Source organism: Prinia subflava, chromosome 20 (assembly GCF_021018805.1).
Source record: "Prinia subflava isolate CZ2003 ecotype Zambia chromosome 20, Cam_Psub_1.2, whole genome shotgun sequence".
NCBI lineage: Eukaryota > Metazoa > Chordata > Aves > Passeriformes > Cisticolidae > Prinia > Prinia subflava.
This window is the reverse complement of record NC_086266.1, coordinates 5,424,248-5,439,834: the sequence shown is the minus strand read 5'-3', so window position 1 is coordinate 5,439,834 and position 15,587 is coordinate 5,424,248. Positions and strand designations below refer to the sequence as shown.

Below are 15,587 nucleotides of genomic sequence, written 5' to 3'. Positions count from 1 at the left end.
AAGGGCTGCAACAAAAAGTCTCATGAAATAAATAAGTTGTTCCCATCCTAAACGTATCCCAAGAGCTTCTGGAATTGTCAAAGTTTGCTTCCAAAACGGAAAAGAGCTGATTTATTCACTATGAATAATTCAGCCAGCTCCTTTTATTATCCAGAACATACACTAATCCCCTCCAGATATTTTCTGTGTGACATCCATGTTGGTATTTTATTTACAGGCTGTGCAGAAAACTCAAGGAGTCTGTTATCAGCAAAGACGAGGGAAAAGCTGGAGGTTTGCATCTGAAATTTGGAGCTAAATAAAACATGAAAATCTGGACAGTGGCCTCCTGGGGGCAGGGAAAGTGCTTTTCCTGGGAGACATTTCTGGAGAGCAAAGCCCTAAAGTTAATTAACATCTGTGGTCGAAGCCTGGTGCTAAACGGGGAATGTGGCTGTACTGAAAGGTTTTTTAAACCGCAGCATCAGTCCTGGCACTCAGGTACCCACATTTGGGGCAGCCTCTGGCCCTCGGGCGACACGGGATAAATCAACATCCATAATGAAGTAATCGGCTCTCGTAAATTCCTTCACGGATCCCATTTCCGCCCTTCTGCTGGCAGGAATGACTCAATCCCTCATTCATTTCGTGCCAGCCTTTGGAGAAAACTCGCATTTCTTCAGCTGGGCTGAATGCAGGAGGGATTTGTTCGCCCTGGACCTTTGCAGGCAGCATGGGAAGGATGCTGCCAGTGGCTGCTTCCCGAGGAGCGCTGTGCTCGCTGTACCTGACCTGAGAGCATTCATTCCTCACCCTTAGGCACAGGAAACCTTTCCTACACTCTGGGGTCACAGCAGCTGCACACAATCCCCCTTTTCCAGAGGTTTCTGCCAGCTTTCTGCTTGTTAAATGTGAAAAAGGCATACTGTGTGTGTGGCTCTACGCAGATATTTACTATATGTAATATGCTAGGTAGAAAAGTTATGCTGTATTAACATTCGAATAATATAGTAAATGTAGTTTTTAACATTAAGTCTTAGTAATCAAAAATAGACGCTATGTGTGTGAGATATTCCTTTTTAACTCAAGAAAGAGAGCAAATAATCAAGAATTCCTCCACAGAGATAACAATCAACAAAAACTACCTCTATAAGTCGGACCGAGACAAAAAGGCTCCTAGAGAGATTAGCAGAGGATCTTTGACAAGTACCAGAAATACGCATAGTAATGGGGAGGTTGCAGAAAAAACCGAAATTTCTCTCTAAGTTGCCCTTTCCTTCGCAGCCTTTGTCTGGGAGGGAGGGGGGACAGTAGTCCCGGGCTACCTTCTTTGCTCTTATTGTCTCATTATTTGTCCTGTCTCTGAAAACTTTTTGAACTTTTATTATCGGGTTGGTTTTTTTTGGGGTTTTTTTGTTTTGTTTTGTTTTGTTTTTTTGTTTTTTTGTTTTTGTTTTTTTTTGTTTGTTTTTTTTTTGTAAGCAATTTTTATTCTTTATTAAATTTTCATAATTTTCAAAAAGCGAGTTATTGGCATTTACCACATTAAAGGGCCTCAGTGACACTTTCCCAGTGACCAGGGGAGGCTGTGGCACAGGCTGGAGGGATGTCCCTGCCCTGGCTGTGCTGGCTCTCAGACTGGCAGGGCATTATCAGAGGTTTCTTCTCAGGGTTATTGTTTCCCTGAGATTATCCTTGGGGTTGGTGTTCCCCAAGGTGCTCAGGGTTCTCCCAAGGTTGCTGTTCCCTGGGAGTTTCCTCTGGGTTGCTGTTCCCAGAGGTAATCAGGTTTTCAGGCTTCTCTTTGCCCTAAGTGTTTCACACCAGAGGTAGAGACGACAAGCTGAGTCCGCCAGTGCAGGTTTCCAAGGTTGTTTATTCTTCATTATCTCAGTCCTTTTTCAGCTCTGCCAGGTCTCCCTGGCAGGGAACCTGATCTCAGTTCTGTCCCAGCTCTGCAGGGCGTCCCCAGCAGAGCAGGACACGCGGGGGACTGGGGCAGATCAGAGAGCCCCACACCTTATGTACAGTACCCCTGACCCAACCACTGTCCAAAATGAACTTTTTATTTACAAAATTGTACCAATGCCTATTACCTATGCTAACGTGTCATTTCTACTCTAAACCAATCTCTAAAACCCAACTCAGCACAAAATGGGGGACGAGAGCAAGAACAAGGAGCACAGGGGCCACTCCCCAATTCCTCCATCTTGCCTCTTCAGCCCCATATACTAAGAATCCTAATTTCTATATTTATATTCTATAATAAACCATCCACTACTTATTTTAAATTCTCTAGGGTTTGTGATTCTTCCTGCATGTGAGTGTTCACTCCCATGGACAGGGATCAGAGTCAGTGTCCTCCTGGGATCTGTGTGGGTCTAACTGACCCCCCTGTACAGATCCCAGACCCCCCTGTCCGGTCTCCAAACCCTCCAGGGTGGCCAGAGGGATGTTCTAGACTCCAACAGTTCCTCTGTGATCCAGAGGCTGCCCTGCCATGTAGTGGGGATGCAAATTTCCACCACAGCCCCCCGAAGGAGCTGCCCCATGGATGCCCAGGCTGTGCCCACGGGCAGGGCAGGAGGCCTGCGTGTGCTCCGGGCACTGATCTGTGCTCTCACCCTCGTTACATCGATCCTCCAAGCCAAAGGGGGAGCGCTGCTGTGTCAGATTTGAAAGATGGATGGACTCTGAGCTGTACTAATAGCTGTCACTCGGTGGGCTGAATTATTTTTAAGGCAGAGTTGATTTATCTGAACTGAAGGCTTTAGATGTCTCTGCAGGAGAGGATGGGATATTTGAGGTGTGTGAGAATGGAGTCAAAGAGCTGGTCAGAGGGCAGGGTTTGAGGCCAGGGTTTCTGGTCTAGGACAAACAGCAGCATCACAGGAGAGATAGGCTCGTTCTCCCCTCCCACTTGGGACAAATAGCCAGAATTTTTCAGCATCTCCAAGGAGAAATGGGTTCAGGGACAATCAAAACATTTACATTTGGTTTCATCAGATTGTTTTGATTTGCTCTTCATATGGTGATAAATTCTGTCCTGCATAAGTAAAGCAAGAAAATGAGTATTTGGAAATAAACGTCAAAGTGAAGTGCATCAACTAGATAAGGGTAAAAGGAAATACTTTGTTAGCTTACTGAAGAAAAATAAGGTTTTTGAATGAAATTATAAGGTTGAGGTAATTCATTTTAGGGTTTGACAATTTTAATTTATTTTGAGCAAAACTTTTTTTTTTTTTCCCCAGTAGAAATCAGTTCTATTTATTTCTTGCATTCCCAGATGAAGCCATCCTACCATTTCCCTTAAAAGGCTGTTGTGAAATCTGCCTGCTATAAATGTGTCACAAAATGGAGACCATTTCTGAGAATTCAGTGGTTGTGGGTGACCACAATCAATATGCTTAAAGGACCTCTTCATGCCTGAGTGCTAAAGGCAGAATATTCCAATTATTGCATCCCATCTCCATGTACAGGAAGGGTTTGATTGCCCACGGTACAAATTGGAAGCAAGAGGCCAGGGTGAGGCTTCCTGGGGCTTTGCTTCTGCTCACATCTCCTCCATGTCTCCACACACTGCCTTGGTGCCTGTCCTAGGGGATGTGGCCTCATGCTCTGATGTCTCCCTGTCCCATCTGGGCAGCTGGAAACTGATGCCTTGGGAAGGCTGACCTGGGACAGAGACTGGACAGAGCCAGAGAAAAAAGTAGGGATTGATTGAAAGGCCCTTAAAGATACATCTTGGGCAGGACAGGGCCTGGCCAGGGCTACACCCAAGGCAGACCCAAAATGGTCACAAAAAGGACAAAGGGTCATGAGGTCTCACACTTCTATAAATTTTGGTCCATTTGCATATTGGGGTTTAATTGTCCAATTCCAGCTCCAGGTTGTGAGGTCCCATCCTTGTTCCTCCCTCCAGCCAACTTTGTTTGTGCTTTTGGGCTGAAAGTTGTCCTTGGTGTGCAGCAGGAAAAGGATTTGTTTTGTGTCCCTGCTCTGTGAAGAGAGCTTACAGCACTTAATATGAGACTCAGAACTGCACCTAAGCACACAGAGCCTGAAAAACAGGAAAGCTGAAGCTTAAGGCATCAGTCAGTGAGTGGGCAGGTGGGCACTGCAGCCTTTCCACACCAGCTCTGCTGACTGCCCCAGCAGCTCCCAGCTTTTCACAGCCCCTGAGGGACCCTGCTGGCTGCTTGGGGCACTGTGGGTGGGGGAATAAAGGGGCATGATGGCTGGGGACCCTGGCACAAGCCTTGTGTGTCCAGAGGGCTTCCTGGTGAGGATTTGTGTGTTTGTTCCCCGACCTGCAGTTGGCCAGGAATGGCTCCAACCATCTGATCAGCTTTGCTCCACAGGGGAATTGCAGGTGGTGGTAAAGGCTCCCCCCAGGCAGATGCCCGTGGGAGGTGTGAACCAAAACACTCAGGAGTGTGGGTGGGGGAACACCTTGTCTCCATGTGGCTGGGGAACAGGAGAGGTCAGAGTGGGGATTCTCCAAATGTTGGGAGCTTTGTTTCTGACAGTTCCCCTCAATCAGCTTCTCTCTCCCTCCACATTTGCCACCTGGGATGCCTCCCACACCAGACTGTGGCCTTTAGTCTGTCATTCTCCTCCACAGACACCCAAAGCCACCTTAGTAGTGTTGTAAAGGCAAGGAGAGGAAGCAGAGCAGCAGGGTAGAGGAGAGGGAAAAACTCCAGGGAGTCAGGTTGGTTGTTGCTACAACCACAGGGGTGAAGTTCAGATGATAACTGGGTGATCCTCATTGTGTTCTTGAAAAGAAAAGCTGAAGGCAGAGAGACCTGTAACATTCAAGATGAACCATTTCCTTCCATGATCTGGCATGTCCAGGGATTGCAGCATTAGTTTCTCACATGAGTCTGTGAGAACTTTGTGAGAAGGCACAACAGACCCTGGTTCCTCTCTCTGGATCAGCAAGAGGAGGGATGAAAATATCTTGATATTGCTGCTCTCACAAAATCCAAAATTCCAGGTGCTGGAATTTGGTAAGGAGCAGTTAAAGATGTGCTGTCCAGCTCCTGGGAACTTTGAACTAAGCCAGAGAGCCCAGATTGTTTGCTTGCTTTCTGTGTATGATTCTGGGATGTCCAAGATCTGCCAGAGTATTTCTTACACCACTCTTTAGAAAATGGAGCCTTTATCCTTTTCACCACTTCCCAAAGATGTCCTAAAGTCATTGAGGGGAGCTGGGGAAGTTCTCAAAGGAGGCCTCTACAGTAGGCAGAGATTGTACAAAACAGTTGGGAGCTGGAAAAAAAAAGACTGTGAATATCAACCCCTCATTTCTGAGGAGAGCTGTTTGCACCCACCAGGTGCCATGGGAGGTGAGCAGCCCTCAGGAGCAGAGCTCAGCAGGTCCTGCTTGCCCAGGGGTGGTGCCAAACAACCTCCTCTCTTGGCCTGCAGTGTGGATATCTGCCTGGAGAGGAGAATCAGCTGGCCTGGTGACCCTTCTGCAACTGCACTCCAGCTGCTTCGCCCTCCCAGTACCCAACTGGGGAGGCAGAGAGAAATTGTTCTTTTTCTGTAACCTGATTCGTTTCTCCCAGCTGCTTTCCACAGCCTGGTGCTCCCTTGAAATCTCATTAGGGCTGGGCTGTGATTGTGTGGTGGCTTGAAAAGAACTGTGAAAGGAAAAACAAAATGAGGCAGAGAGAAGGAATATCAAGGAATTGGCAGGGCAGGAGGAGAGAGGTGGTAAGCACAGCAAGGGGGCATGAGAGACAACAGGAAAGAGATTTCCTTGAAAGAGTTGGTGAAGCGAGTTCACTGTTCCCATCTCCTTCTGCATCTGGAGACAACAGGGTCAGGAGTGGGGATCTCTGCAGAGGGCACAAACTGCTCCCCTTTTGTGAAACCAGAACTTTCTCAGATGTTTTGAAAGCTCTGTTTTTACCTTGAGGGTGAGAATCAGGCAGGGATTTATACAGGTGGCTTTTCTCCTGGCCAATGCAGCTATTTCCATACCATGGGTGGCATCCCAGGGACTTGGGTGCACTTTCTCAGCCCCAGTTCTGGGCTCTGCTGGATCCTCCACCCTCTCAGGGTGCTGCCAGCAAAGGGGGTTTGACAGAGCTCAGGGTGTGTTGGTAGTGAGTGTTTCCCACGGAGCAGGGCTGCAGCAGCTGCTTCCCCAGGCCTGGCAGGGTTGGACTGCCCATCCCAGCGTTTCATTTTAGTCACAGTGGGTGGCACGGGAAAGGGACATGCAATTAAAGAGATTCCAGCTTCTCATCTGAATCTTGTCAAGCTGTTCTGGGGGAGAGAACCCAAGCAGTTAATCGTATGCAGCGAGAAGGTTTGTCTTCCAGCCCTTCCCAAGGAAATCTCCTTTTGTCTCCTCAACACCCCACGAGCCAGAAGGACAAATGAACAAGAGCACTTGCCTGAAGTGCAAAATATTCTCCTCCAATTATCCTGTGTGCTTCCATCCTCACCTCTTCTCTTTCCCCACCTGCTTTCTTCTTCCTGCACAAAGTTCCTTTAATCCCAAACATTGTAGGGAAAAGTTAATAAGCATTTAGCAGTGAGGTGTGACGTGAATACAAGACTTTGGACAAACCTGGCTTTGCTCTGCCCAGGTATTTTCCATAACTGTGGAAACTGCTGCATCTTTGTTTGCATCAGAAGGTGCTTCCAACATGACTTTGCACCTAAGGCATGTCCTGTCCTGAGAGTGGAGGAAAAAACATCAAGCTAAAAGAAGGTGGCTCCTATTGCTGAGGTGCTTTGCATAATATTTCAGAGAAGGGTTCAGCACCTTCCCCTTTAATCAATTCTGCCCCATCTGCATAGAGCATCCCGTGTCCACATCTCTGCCTTTTCAGTAATAGCCTCATCAGGGACAGTGCAGACAGACTTGTGCTTCTGCAGAGCAGAGTCTGGCTGATGTCATGTCTCGCCTCAAGGACTTTCCTCAGTCCTCTGGGTGATGATGGCTGTTAACAGATGCTAAAACACACACACGTGTAGGTCTTGTGCCCTGAGGGCTCACAGGGAGAGGCTCCCATGGAAAGAGGAGCAGGCACCCTGGGGCTAACACTACTACAGGGCAGGAAGGGATGGTACAAGGGAACAGCTCTGAAGAAAGGATTTGGGGTGGTTGGCTGGCAGGAGTGTAAAAGCTGCCTCTTGGATGCCTCACCTGCAGCAGGAACGAGCAGAGGTGTGGGGAACAGGCAGACAGGGATGTCAGGAGGCAGCACAGTTTTGAAAGCCCTGTCCAGTTCCCATCTGCCGGCTCCAGGGGTGACAAGCTGTGACTGGGGGAGTTTGCAATCAGCAGAGCTGCATTTATAGCATGACTCGTTTGACAGCTCCTGGCACGAGCACAGGACATGGAGATGGTTTTTAATAGCACGTTTGTATTATAAAAAGAACTCTGTTTCAACTGAGATTCCCTGGACAGAGGCGAAAGACATTCAGGCAAGGACAGTGCTGCCGGTGTTGCTGCAGAAGTGAAACAGATGGGAAGTTCAGTGTGTCACCTTGAAAACACAGATCAGCACAGCTCTGCTCCTGCTGTCCTTGAGAGCTCCCCCAGTCACTCCAGCACCATGTCCAGGAATCTCTCTGGGGTCTGATTTGGAGGGAAAAGGACGTTGGAAGTGGAGTTAAACTTATATTGGCGTTCTTTTGGTCTTTGTGTTGGAGAGACAGATCTCACCCAGAGCAGAGACGTGGAGGTGGCCACAAAGGAGGTGTCCCACACTGCTGATGGGAGAACTGGGAGAATCCTGGCACTGCCCAGCAGTCCCTGAGGTGGTCAGTGTCGGGCACAGCATGTGCTGTTGGCACCTGTCCCCTCTGCTATTGGCACCTGTCCCCTCTGCTGTTGGCACCTGTCCCCTCTGCTGTTGGCACCTGTCCCCTCTGCTGCCTGCCCTGCTCACACATGCCACACTTAGAAGCACATTCCTGCCCACCAGCTGTGGGGACAGGAGTGGTGCCTTCAGATGTCAAGGTTCTTCTGAAATACAGTGATTTTATTTAAGTTATGTAATTAGTCTCTAAGGCATCTCCAGACTTTCTACTATGGTTGAATGTGTTCCCTGGGATGTGGAGACAGATGTGTGGTGCAGCCCAGGATTTGTCTGAGGTGTTTGCAGGGTGGGAGGGTGTGGGGGTGCCCTGGAGAGGAAAATGCTCCTCTGGGCAGGGCTGTGGGGGTGTGGACAGGCTGAGCACAGCTGTGTCTGAAGGGGGAATCCTGTTTTGCAGAAGGGGGAGACTGGAGGAGAGGCTTCATAGCTTGCCTTGACCTGCTCAGAAGTGTCCTCCCATCCCATGAAAGAAAAACACCCCATTCCTGGGTCTCCTCCAAGAAAGAACTTCTGAGAATTTCCTGAATTGCAGCAACTCTAAGGGTTTGCCTGTAATATTTGCTTTGCTTGGCTGTGTGATTGACAGCGTGGACACCTCACGTTCACATCAGAGCCCCTGAAATGCTGTCCCTGCTTCCCAGGAAAGCAGCCTGCTTTATTGGACTGCAGTGAGGGATTTGCTTGGAGGTGAAGAGGGAAGGGAGCTCTGTGAGTAAAAACAAATATCATGAGAATGAAAGCTAGAAAGTGACTGTCTAGGATATTAATCTCTCAGCCCCACTGTTATTTAGGATTTTTCACAGAGTATTCTGAGCTGGAAGAGACTAAACTATGTCTCCAGCAGAGGAAAATTGAGGAAGGTGTTTGCAAGTCTCTGAGCCCTCTGTTCAGATGTTTTCTTGTTGCTGTTGAATGCAAGTGAAGTTGCAAAAACCACATTTAAATCCTTTATTTTATCCTAATTCAGGAGGCCACCTAAGACACGTTCATCTCATGGCTTTGCTCCTCTCTGTGGCATTTGGCAGAACACTGAGGTCTTACCACAGAAAAAGCAGCTCACAGATGGGACAGAGGAGCCACAGGGTCCCAGCCCCTCTGGATCCCACCAGTTGCACCCTTGAGAGGGGTCAGCCGAACTGAACACACAAACTTGATAAAGGCCATTTGAAAAGGATGTTTTGGCAGAGCCCAGCTGTGTTTATTTGGTCTGTAAGGTAACCTGAAAACACACACTGCTCACTTCAAATCTTGTCATGCAAACCCTGTGAGTTAAAGCTGTTGTTCTGAAACTCAGTAGCCCTAAATTATATTTGCTCTGAAACCAGGGTGGAACTTGGTCCAGAGCAGAGTTCCTAAAGCCAAATCTGACTGGAAATATGAGCTGGTTCCCCATGTGTGAGGGCAGAGCAGCAGAGATAACCCAAGGAGCAGGCATCAGGGCAGCACACAAGGACAGCTCCCAGCTCCCCTGTGCCAGGGACAGGCTGATTTCTGAACAAGTCTCTTTTCTTTTGGATTGAAAATGCTTGGGGTTTTCTTAGAAATTACTTTTCGCACAGCAAACTCATAGCTTTTGAAAAATGAAAGAGTTTGAGAGCGCAATAAAATCTTCTTGTTATTTTTTTCTTCCAGTATGAAACCCTCCTGTCAGCTCCTCATCCCTTTATTTCTCACAAACCTTCTTTTACCATTCTTCCCATTTAAATGTTCTCAGGCTGTGCCATCCTCTGGAACTGTGTTTCCAACCAGCATCTGTGCTGCCCACATGAGGAAAACCAGGGCTGATCAGGGTCGAGCTGCAGTGCCAGGTGGTGACAGGGACCGAGGGCCAGCAGGGACGTGCTGAAAGGCTGGGTTGGACAGGAGCACACTCAGCCAGCAGAGGCAGGGCTGCAGGGCATCCCTCAGCACGGGAAAAATTCACGTGACAGTATTTAGGGCAGGCAACCCTCAGGGTTTGCCTTGTGGGGAGTTTGATTTATTATTTCATACTGAAATTTGACGTAATCTTGCATGCGTGCCAACATGTGTGTGCTACCCCACGTGTGATCCAAATGGTGTGGCCAAACTGTTAAAGCAATTCCTCCTTACTTCGTTAGCTCCTTCTGTTGAGAACACTAAAAATGCCTGTGCTTTCACAGAGAAGTTAACAACCTCCATGTGCTGCACAGCAGATGGTGCAGTAATGGTGGAGGCGTATTTTACAATAACCCTTTTCCACATGGGGAAATCGAGGCATTGAGAAGTCTCTTGCTGATGGCTGAGTGTCAGGGGTGGAGAAAAACCACAGGGGTGCAGGAGATGGAGAAACAGTGCCCTGAGTTTCAGGGGCTGAGCTCATCCTGCCAAACTCCAGCTCCTCAGCTTTGATCAGTGGACTCTTCCAAGGTCAGGAAGAGTAAGAGGTGTTTCCAGAAGACAGCCTGGACTGCTTCACATGGAGATCTGCCTCCAGAAGTCCCTACCCCCTTCTAAGGGCTGTAGGAAACCCACAGTCAAGCACCTTCTGTTATAACCACCTTAGCAGACACCTACAGCTAAGTGGGATCTCAGTAATGCCCAGAGAAGGGTCTGAACACCATCCCACAGCTGATCAGGGCAGAGCTCCAGCCAGGGAAGGTTCCTCAGCATCAGAGTGGGCATTCCTGATGGGAACAGATGCTGAATTCTTCTGGAGCTGTGGTGGTTCAACCCCAGTGGGCAGCTCAGCCACACAGCTGCTCCCTCACTCAGCAGGAGGAGGAAGTGGGAAGGGTAAAAGTCCTCCCAAAGGCCAGAGCGCTTTTGTATAAATCTTGCCTCAGATAATTCTGAAAGAAAACACATTTGTAAATGCCAAAATTTCCCAATGGGCTCCCTACAGAGAGGCAAGGGAGCCAGCTCAGCTACTAAGTTCTGCCTCGTGAATAGCTGTGCTAATAATAGCCACTGAAATTAGATCAAACCACAGGACAGTGACAATAACAGCTCAGATTTTTCTGAGGAGCTGAATGACTTGTGCACCACACCTTTTGCAAAGGCTGGCTATGAATGGCACAAGAGGAGCTCTTTCATGCTGATACCTCCTGAAAATCTGGCCTTGATAATAAATGCTAAACCCCTGGAAGAGCTGACCCTCCACTCTGGAAGAGTTCTAGCATTGATCATCCCAGACTTGAATGGTGAACTTTACAGCAGGACATAACGGAGCAGTCAGCCCAGAAGTGAGATGTCACCAGTGACTCCAGTTGGGAGTTAAACACTGATAGTGACATCTAACATGAATTTATTGTTGCATTTTTGGTTGCTTTCTCCTACACCAGAGATATTACTTAGGAGGAGCTTTGTAAACTCATATGAACTCAAACGGGGTGTGCAGTGATGGGGGAGAATATGTCAAATATTGTGCTATTTTGGCCCCAACGCTGTGCCAATGCTACTTTTATTTCACATTTTTACATGTCTCCATCACCACACACCCTGTATCCAAGCAGTACCCAGGATGATCCAGCACATTCAGGTGCTGGGATGGGCTCTCCCAACCCCCTGGGTGTGGGCAGGGGCCGTGCCTGTGCACTTGGCTGTGAGGGCTGCTGCTGTCCTTAGCCCTGTGCCTGCTCATGTGTGCTTTGAATGAACTGTAGAGGCAAAGCCACCCCTCTGATTGTGCCCATTGTCCCCACTTAGACACCCATCAGGCCCTGTCCCTGTCACCTTTGTCTAACCAGGGTGAAGCACCAGCCTGGAGAGTGGTTCAGCTGCCTGATGGCAAAAGCCCTTCCCTCACCACCTCATTCCTGTGCAAGGGACGTGCTGGGGACCCATCCCTCTCTCTGCTGGCTGCCAGGGGAGCAGGACACGCTGTCCCATGGAGTGCTGCAGCTATTCCAGCAGAGCTGGAGGAGCCCGCTCCGAGCCAGCAGCGAGGGCAGCGTGGGGAGGATGTGCTGCAGTCATAAAAATTCCACCGAGATAAATCAATACAGCGAGGAGGAGAATGAGAGGGAGGGATGGCAAAGTCAGACTTTCTTCATCTCTGCACACAAAAGAGAGGGAGGCAGCGGGGGTCGTGCAGGTTCAACAGGAGTGAAAGGGAGCAGAGGTCACGCCAGCAGCTCTCAGGAGCAGGGGACTGTAGCAGGGACTGGTGGAACTGCATCTGGGCTCTGCTTCAGACAGCTGCTGAGTGCCAGACTTGTTCCTCCATGGCATTAATTAGCACCTTCTCAGGAGCAAATTGACTTGCAGCAGCGAGCAGCAGAGTGGTGGGCTAATGGTGTGGGCTACTGCCAGTCCAACCCAGGCAGGAGCTGCCTCCCAGAACTGCCAGGAGCTAGGACACACTCTCTTACCAAAACTGAAGGTCCTTATTATGGTGGAAAATCTTTTTTCAGTCAGCGAAAGAATCAGGATTTTTAACTGGTTGCACCCAGAGCTGGCAGCCCCAGGTTTCTTTTCTAATCTCCAGCAAGGGATATCTGCCCAGACTGCTCTGAGTTTTCATATGAACACTTTGCAGTGTCAGTCCTGTAGCAAGGGATGGATTGTCACTCGATTTATGCACAGCACTACTATTGCTCTATGTACAAATTAGGTGTATGGAACAAGGCTAGGCCCCAATAAATAACAGAAAGAGCTGTCTGCTTGCTTTCTCTGCTGAGCTGGTGAGCAGCTTTCCCTGTGACTGAAAGCTGAATTTAAGGCTGGACTCAGCCAAGGTCCACACTGCCCCTCCATGCCTTAAAAGGAGTATTGAGTTGTCTGCCAAGAGGAAGCCCAAGGTTTTGTTTGTTTAGTCCTGGTTTTCCAGGCAAGGGCCAGGCTCAGCCCACCAGTAAACACAGAGTCTTTGGCTCTTCCCAAGTGTGCCATGGATGTCCTGGCTGTGAGCTAATGGTGAGCCTGGAAAGGTGTCTGTGGTCACCAACACTTGCTCCCAGACTGAGAAAAGAAATGTTCTGGCTGTGGCTGCCTGCAGACCAGAGGAGCAGGCTCTGCTTGGCCTGCATCCCTCTCAGAACATCCCATGCAGCAGTGTGGTTTTAGATAGTGGAGCTGCTGCCCATATCCCAGTCAGCATCTCCTGTGGAAAAGCTGCTTAGGGGGAATTCAGGCAAAGCAGCCAAGCTCTCACATCCACACACACCAGGCTAGCTCAGCAAAGAGAGGCAAGAGGGGCCTTTGTATGAATCAGTTCCAGCAAGGTGAATTCCTATACTCCAAAGGGAAATCAGGAACAGAGACCTCGCCATGAGCTGTGCACAGGCCTAAACAGGGGTCAGGACCAATGGTCTGAGGGAATGGGGCAGTACAAAGGGCAGGGCAAAGGTCAGGGACCTACAGGGGACACAGGAGCAGGCCACCAGGGGTGCCACAACCAACAGGGAAACAGGGAAAGGACAAACCACTCCAGTTAGGGACATACGGGGAAAGCAAACTGGGCTGGATCAGCAAGGCATCGTGGGGGAAGTATTTTCTTTCAGTCTACGTGGAAACTCTGTGCTGTATCTTTCCAGGCCAGGACCCTGGGTGTGGATGCTGACAGTGGTCAAAGATAATTTCTTAGGCATCAGGCAGCTTGTGAGAGAGCAAGTCAGATTTTCCCAGGCACCTGCTCTGGGGGGACTGTGAAAAGATATTCCAAACAATTTCTAATCTTTTGATTTCCTGATGTTTTTCCTACTTGTTTATTTGCAAAAATGTTTACAAAGAGGTGTCAGCCTAAATGACCAATCATATTCAATTGTACCAAAATGCTGTATAAAAAGGATGTGCCTTTTAATAAACTTTTGCTATGTGCCTTCCAAGAAGATTAGAGTTTCCTGTATCGTTATTTCAGCCCTCCCAAATAATATAATGATATCTCTGAGTTCCCCTGAGGGATTTGAGGCATTCCACAATGCCATTTTTCCCTATTTTCCCAGGAGTACACCATTGACATCTTCTTTGCTCAGACGTGGTACGACCGGCGCCTGCGGTTCAACAGCACCCTGAAGGCGCTGACGCTCAACACCAACATGGTGAGCCGCATCTGGATCCCTGACACCTTCTTCAGGAACTCCAAACGGGCTGACTCCCACTGGATCACCACTCCCAACCAGCTCCTCCGCATCTGGAACGACGGGAAAGTGCTCTACACTCTCAGGTACACCCAGCGGGCTCTGCTGGGGGAGGGAACAAAGAGATGGTCAAGTGGTTCCCTAAACTAAAATCCTTCAGAATGTTGTCTTGGTCAGTCCAGCTGTTTTAGTCTGTTAATAAACATCTGGCTCTTTGCTCCAGTAACTTCTCACTTCCATAAACAAATCTGAAAAGTTGACTAAACAGAAGGGTTTTTTGAAGGTGAAACTTGGATGTTTTTCCTCACCTTGAAAATATCCAAATGTGTATTTTTGGTTGGAATGTTCCTGCAAACAGGCTGATCTTCAGCAAATTAGTTCTCAAGGAAGTGAGAATGCCTCTGTCACATTTAGGTGCTGGAAGCAAACCAACTTCACCAGCTCAAAATCTCTCTCTCTGTGTCTCAGGCTGACAATCGAGGCTGAATGTCTGCTCCAGCTGCAGAATTTCCCAATGGACACTCACTCCTGCCCTTTGGTTTTTTCCAGTTGTGAGTATACATATTTTAAAGATAGCTTTAGAAGGTGAGCAGAGAAACCTCAGTGGAGTAATGCTTTCCTGGGGAAGCCATCCTCCCTTTTAGCTACACCTAATTTCTATGGCACCCTTCCTGAGCCATTACCCTTCATGGCCTGAAGCATCCTCCCATTCCTGGGCTAGCAGAGGTTGTCAGGGACAGATTCCCAACATCTCTGAGTTTCTCCTTAATTTGGGTGGATTGGAGGAGATTATTTCACTGACCACCTGGTCACTCCAGACAGAACACGGATATATTCTGGTGGACAAATGGCACCCGTCCTGCTTTGCATCTTCCTTCTTCTCCCACTCTCTGAGTGAGGTCTGGAAACGTTCTGCTCCAAAGGAGGGTTACTCAGACCTCCCCTGTCAGTCACTACTCATCCAGACTCTTCAGCAGAGAGGGCTTCTGATGGTATCACATCTCCTGTGGTAATTTTGCAGGGAGCCTTTCTGCACCAAGAGATCCCTGTCCTCCTGCGTGGGTGGGAAATCTGATTTAATCATCTGAGCTCGGGTTCTCCTGCTTCCCCTGCCACTGAAGAGATGCAGCTCAGAGCTCTGAGGTGCTTCAGAAGGAGGCAGCATGCTGAGGAAATCTCATCCCTTCATCTCCCACCACCCCTCATTCTTTGCTAATTAATGGTGCATGCCATACACGGTTGATAATTAGAAACACGCTGTTAGTTAGCTGCCAAGCTCTTACTCCATCCTCCTCCGAGAGACTTTCTCCTAGGTCCCTGCTTTACAGCAGGATTTTTTCTTTATCAAGAAAGCCAGAAGCAGGAGAAGCTGTGCTGCAGCCTGCAGGGCCAAGTTTTCTTCTCCATGGAGAATGCACCCCTTCTTTTCCACAGATCAGCTCCCTACAGGGAGCACACAGAGCAGCCAGAACCATGCTGGCAGCTTTGTACTCATGCTGGGATGGCATTCATGAGGTGGCAGCTGCCCCAGGGAGCTAAAACCCTTAAAGGTTTCAGGCTGGTGGCGTCACAGAATCACAGAACAGTCAGGGCTGGAAGGGGCCCTTGGAGATCATCTATAACAGTCCCACTCACCTAGAGCAGGTTACACAGGAGTGCAGCCAGGTGGGGTTTGGAATCCAGAGTTTTGACTCCAGAATCATGGGAGGGAGGCTCCACA

The 15,587-nt window shown here is 48.8% G+C and overlaps 1 protein-coding gene across 1 annotated transcript in view; it reads left to right on the top strand.

Moving 5' to 3' along the window:
• Positions 1-15,587, top strand: part of LOC134560683 (gamma-aminobutyric acid receptor subunit gamma-4) — a 36,074-nt gene that overhangs the window by 12,677 nt on the left and 7,810 nt on the right. Inside the window, exons 4-5 of the mRNA XM_063416923.1 lie at positions 13,733-13,953; positions 14,336-14,418. Coding sequence (XP_063272993.1) covers positions 13,733-13,953; positions 14,336-14,418 — 304 coding nt within the window. The remainder of the gene's footprint in view (positions 1-13,732; positions 13,954-14,335; positions 14,419-15,587) is intronic.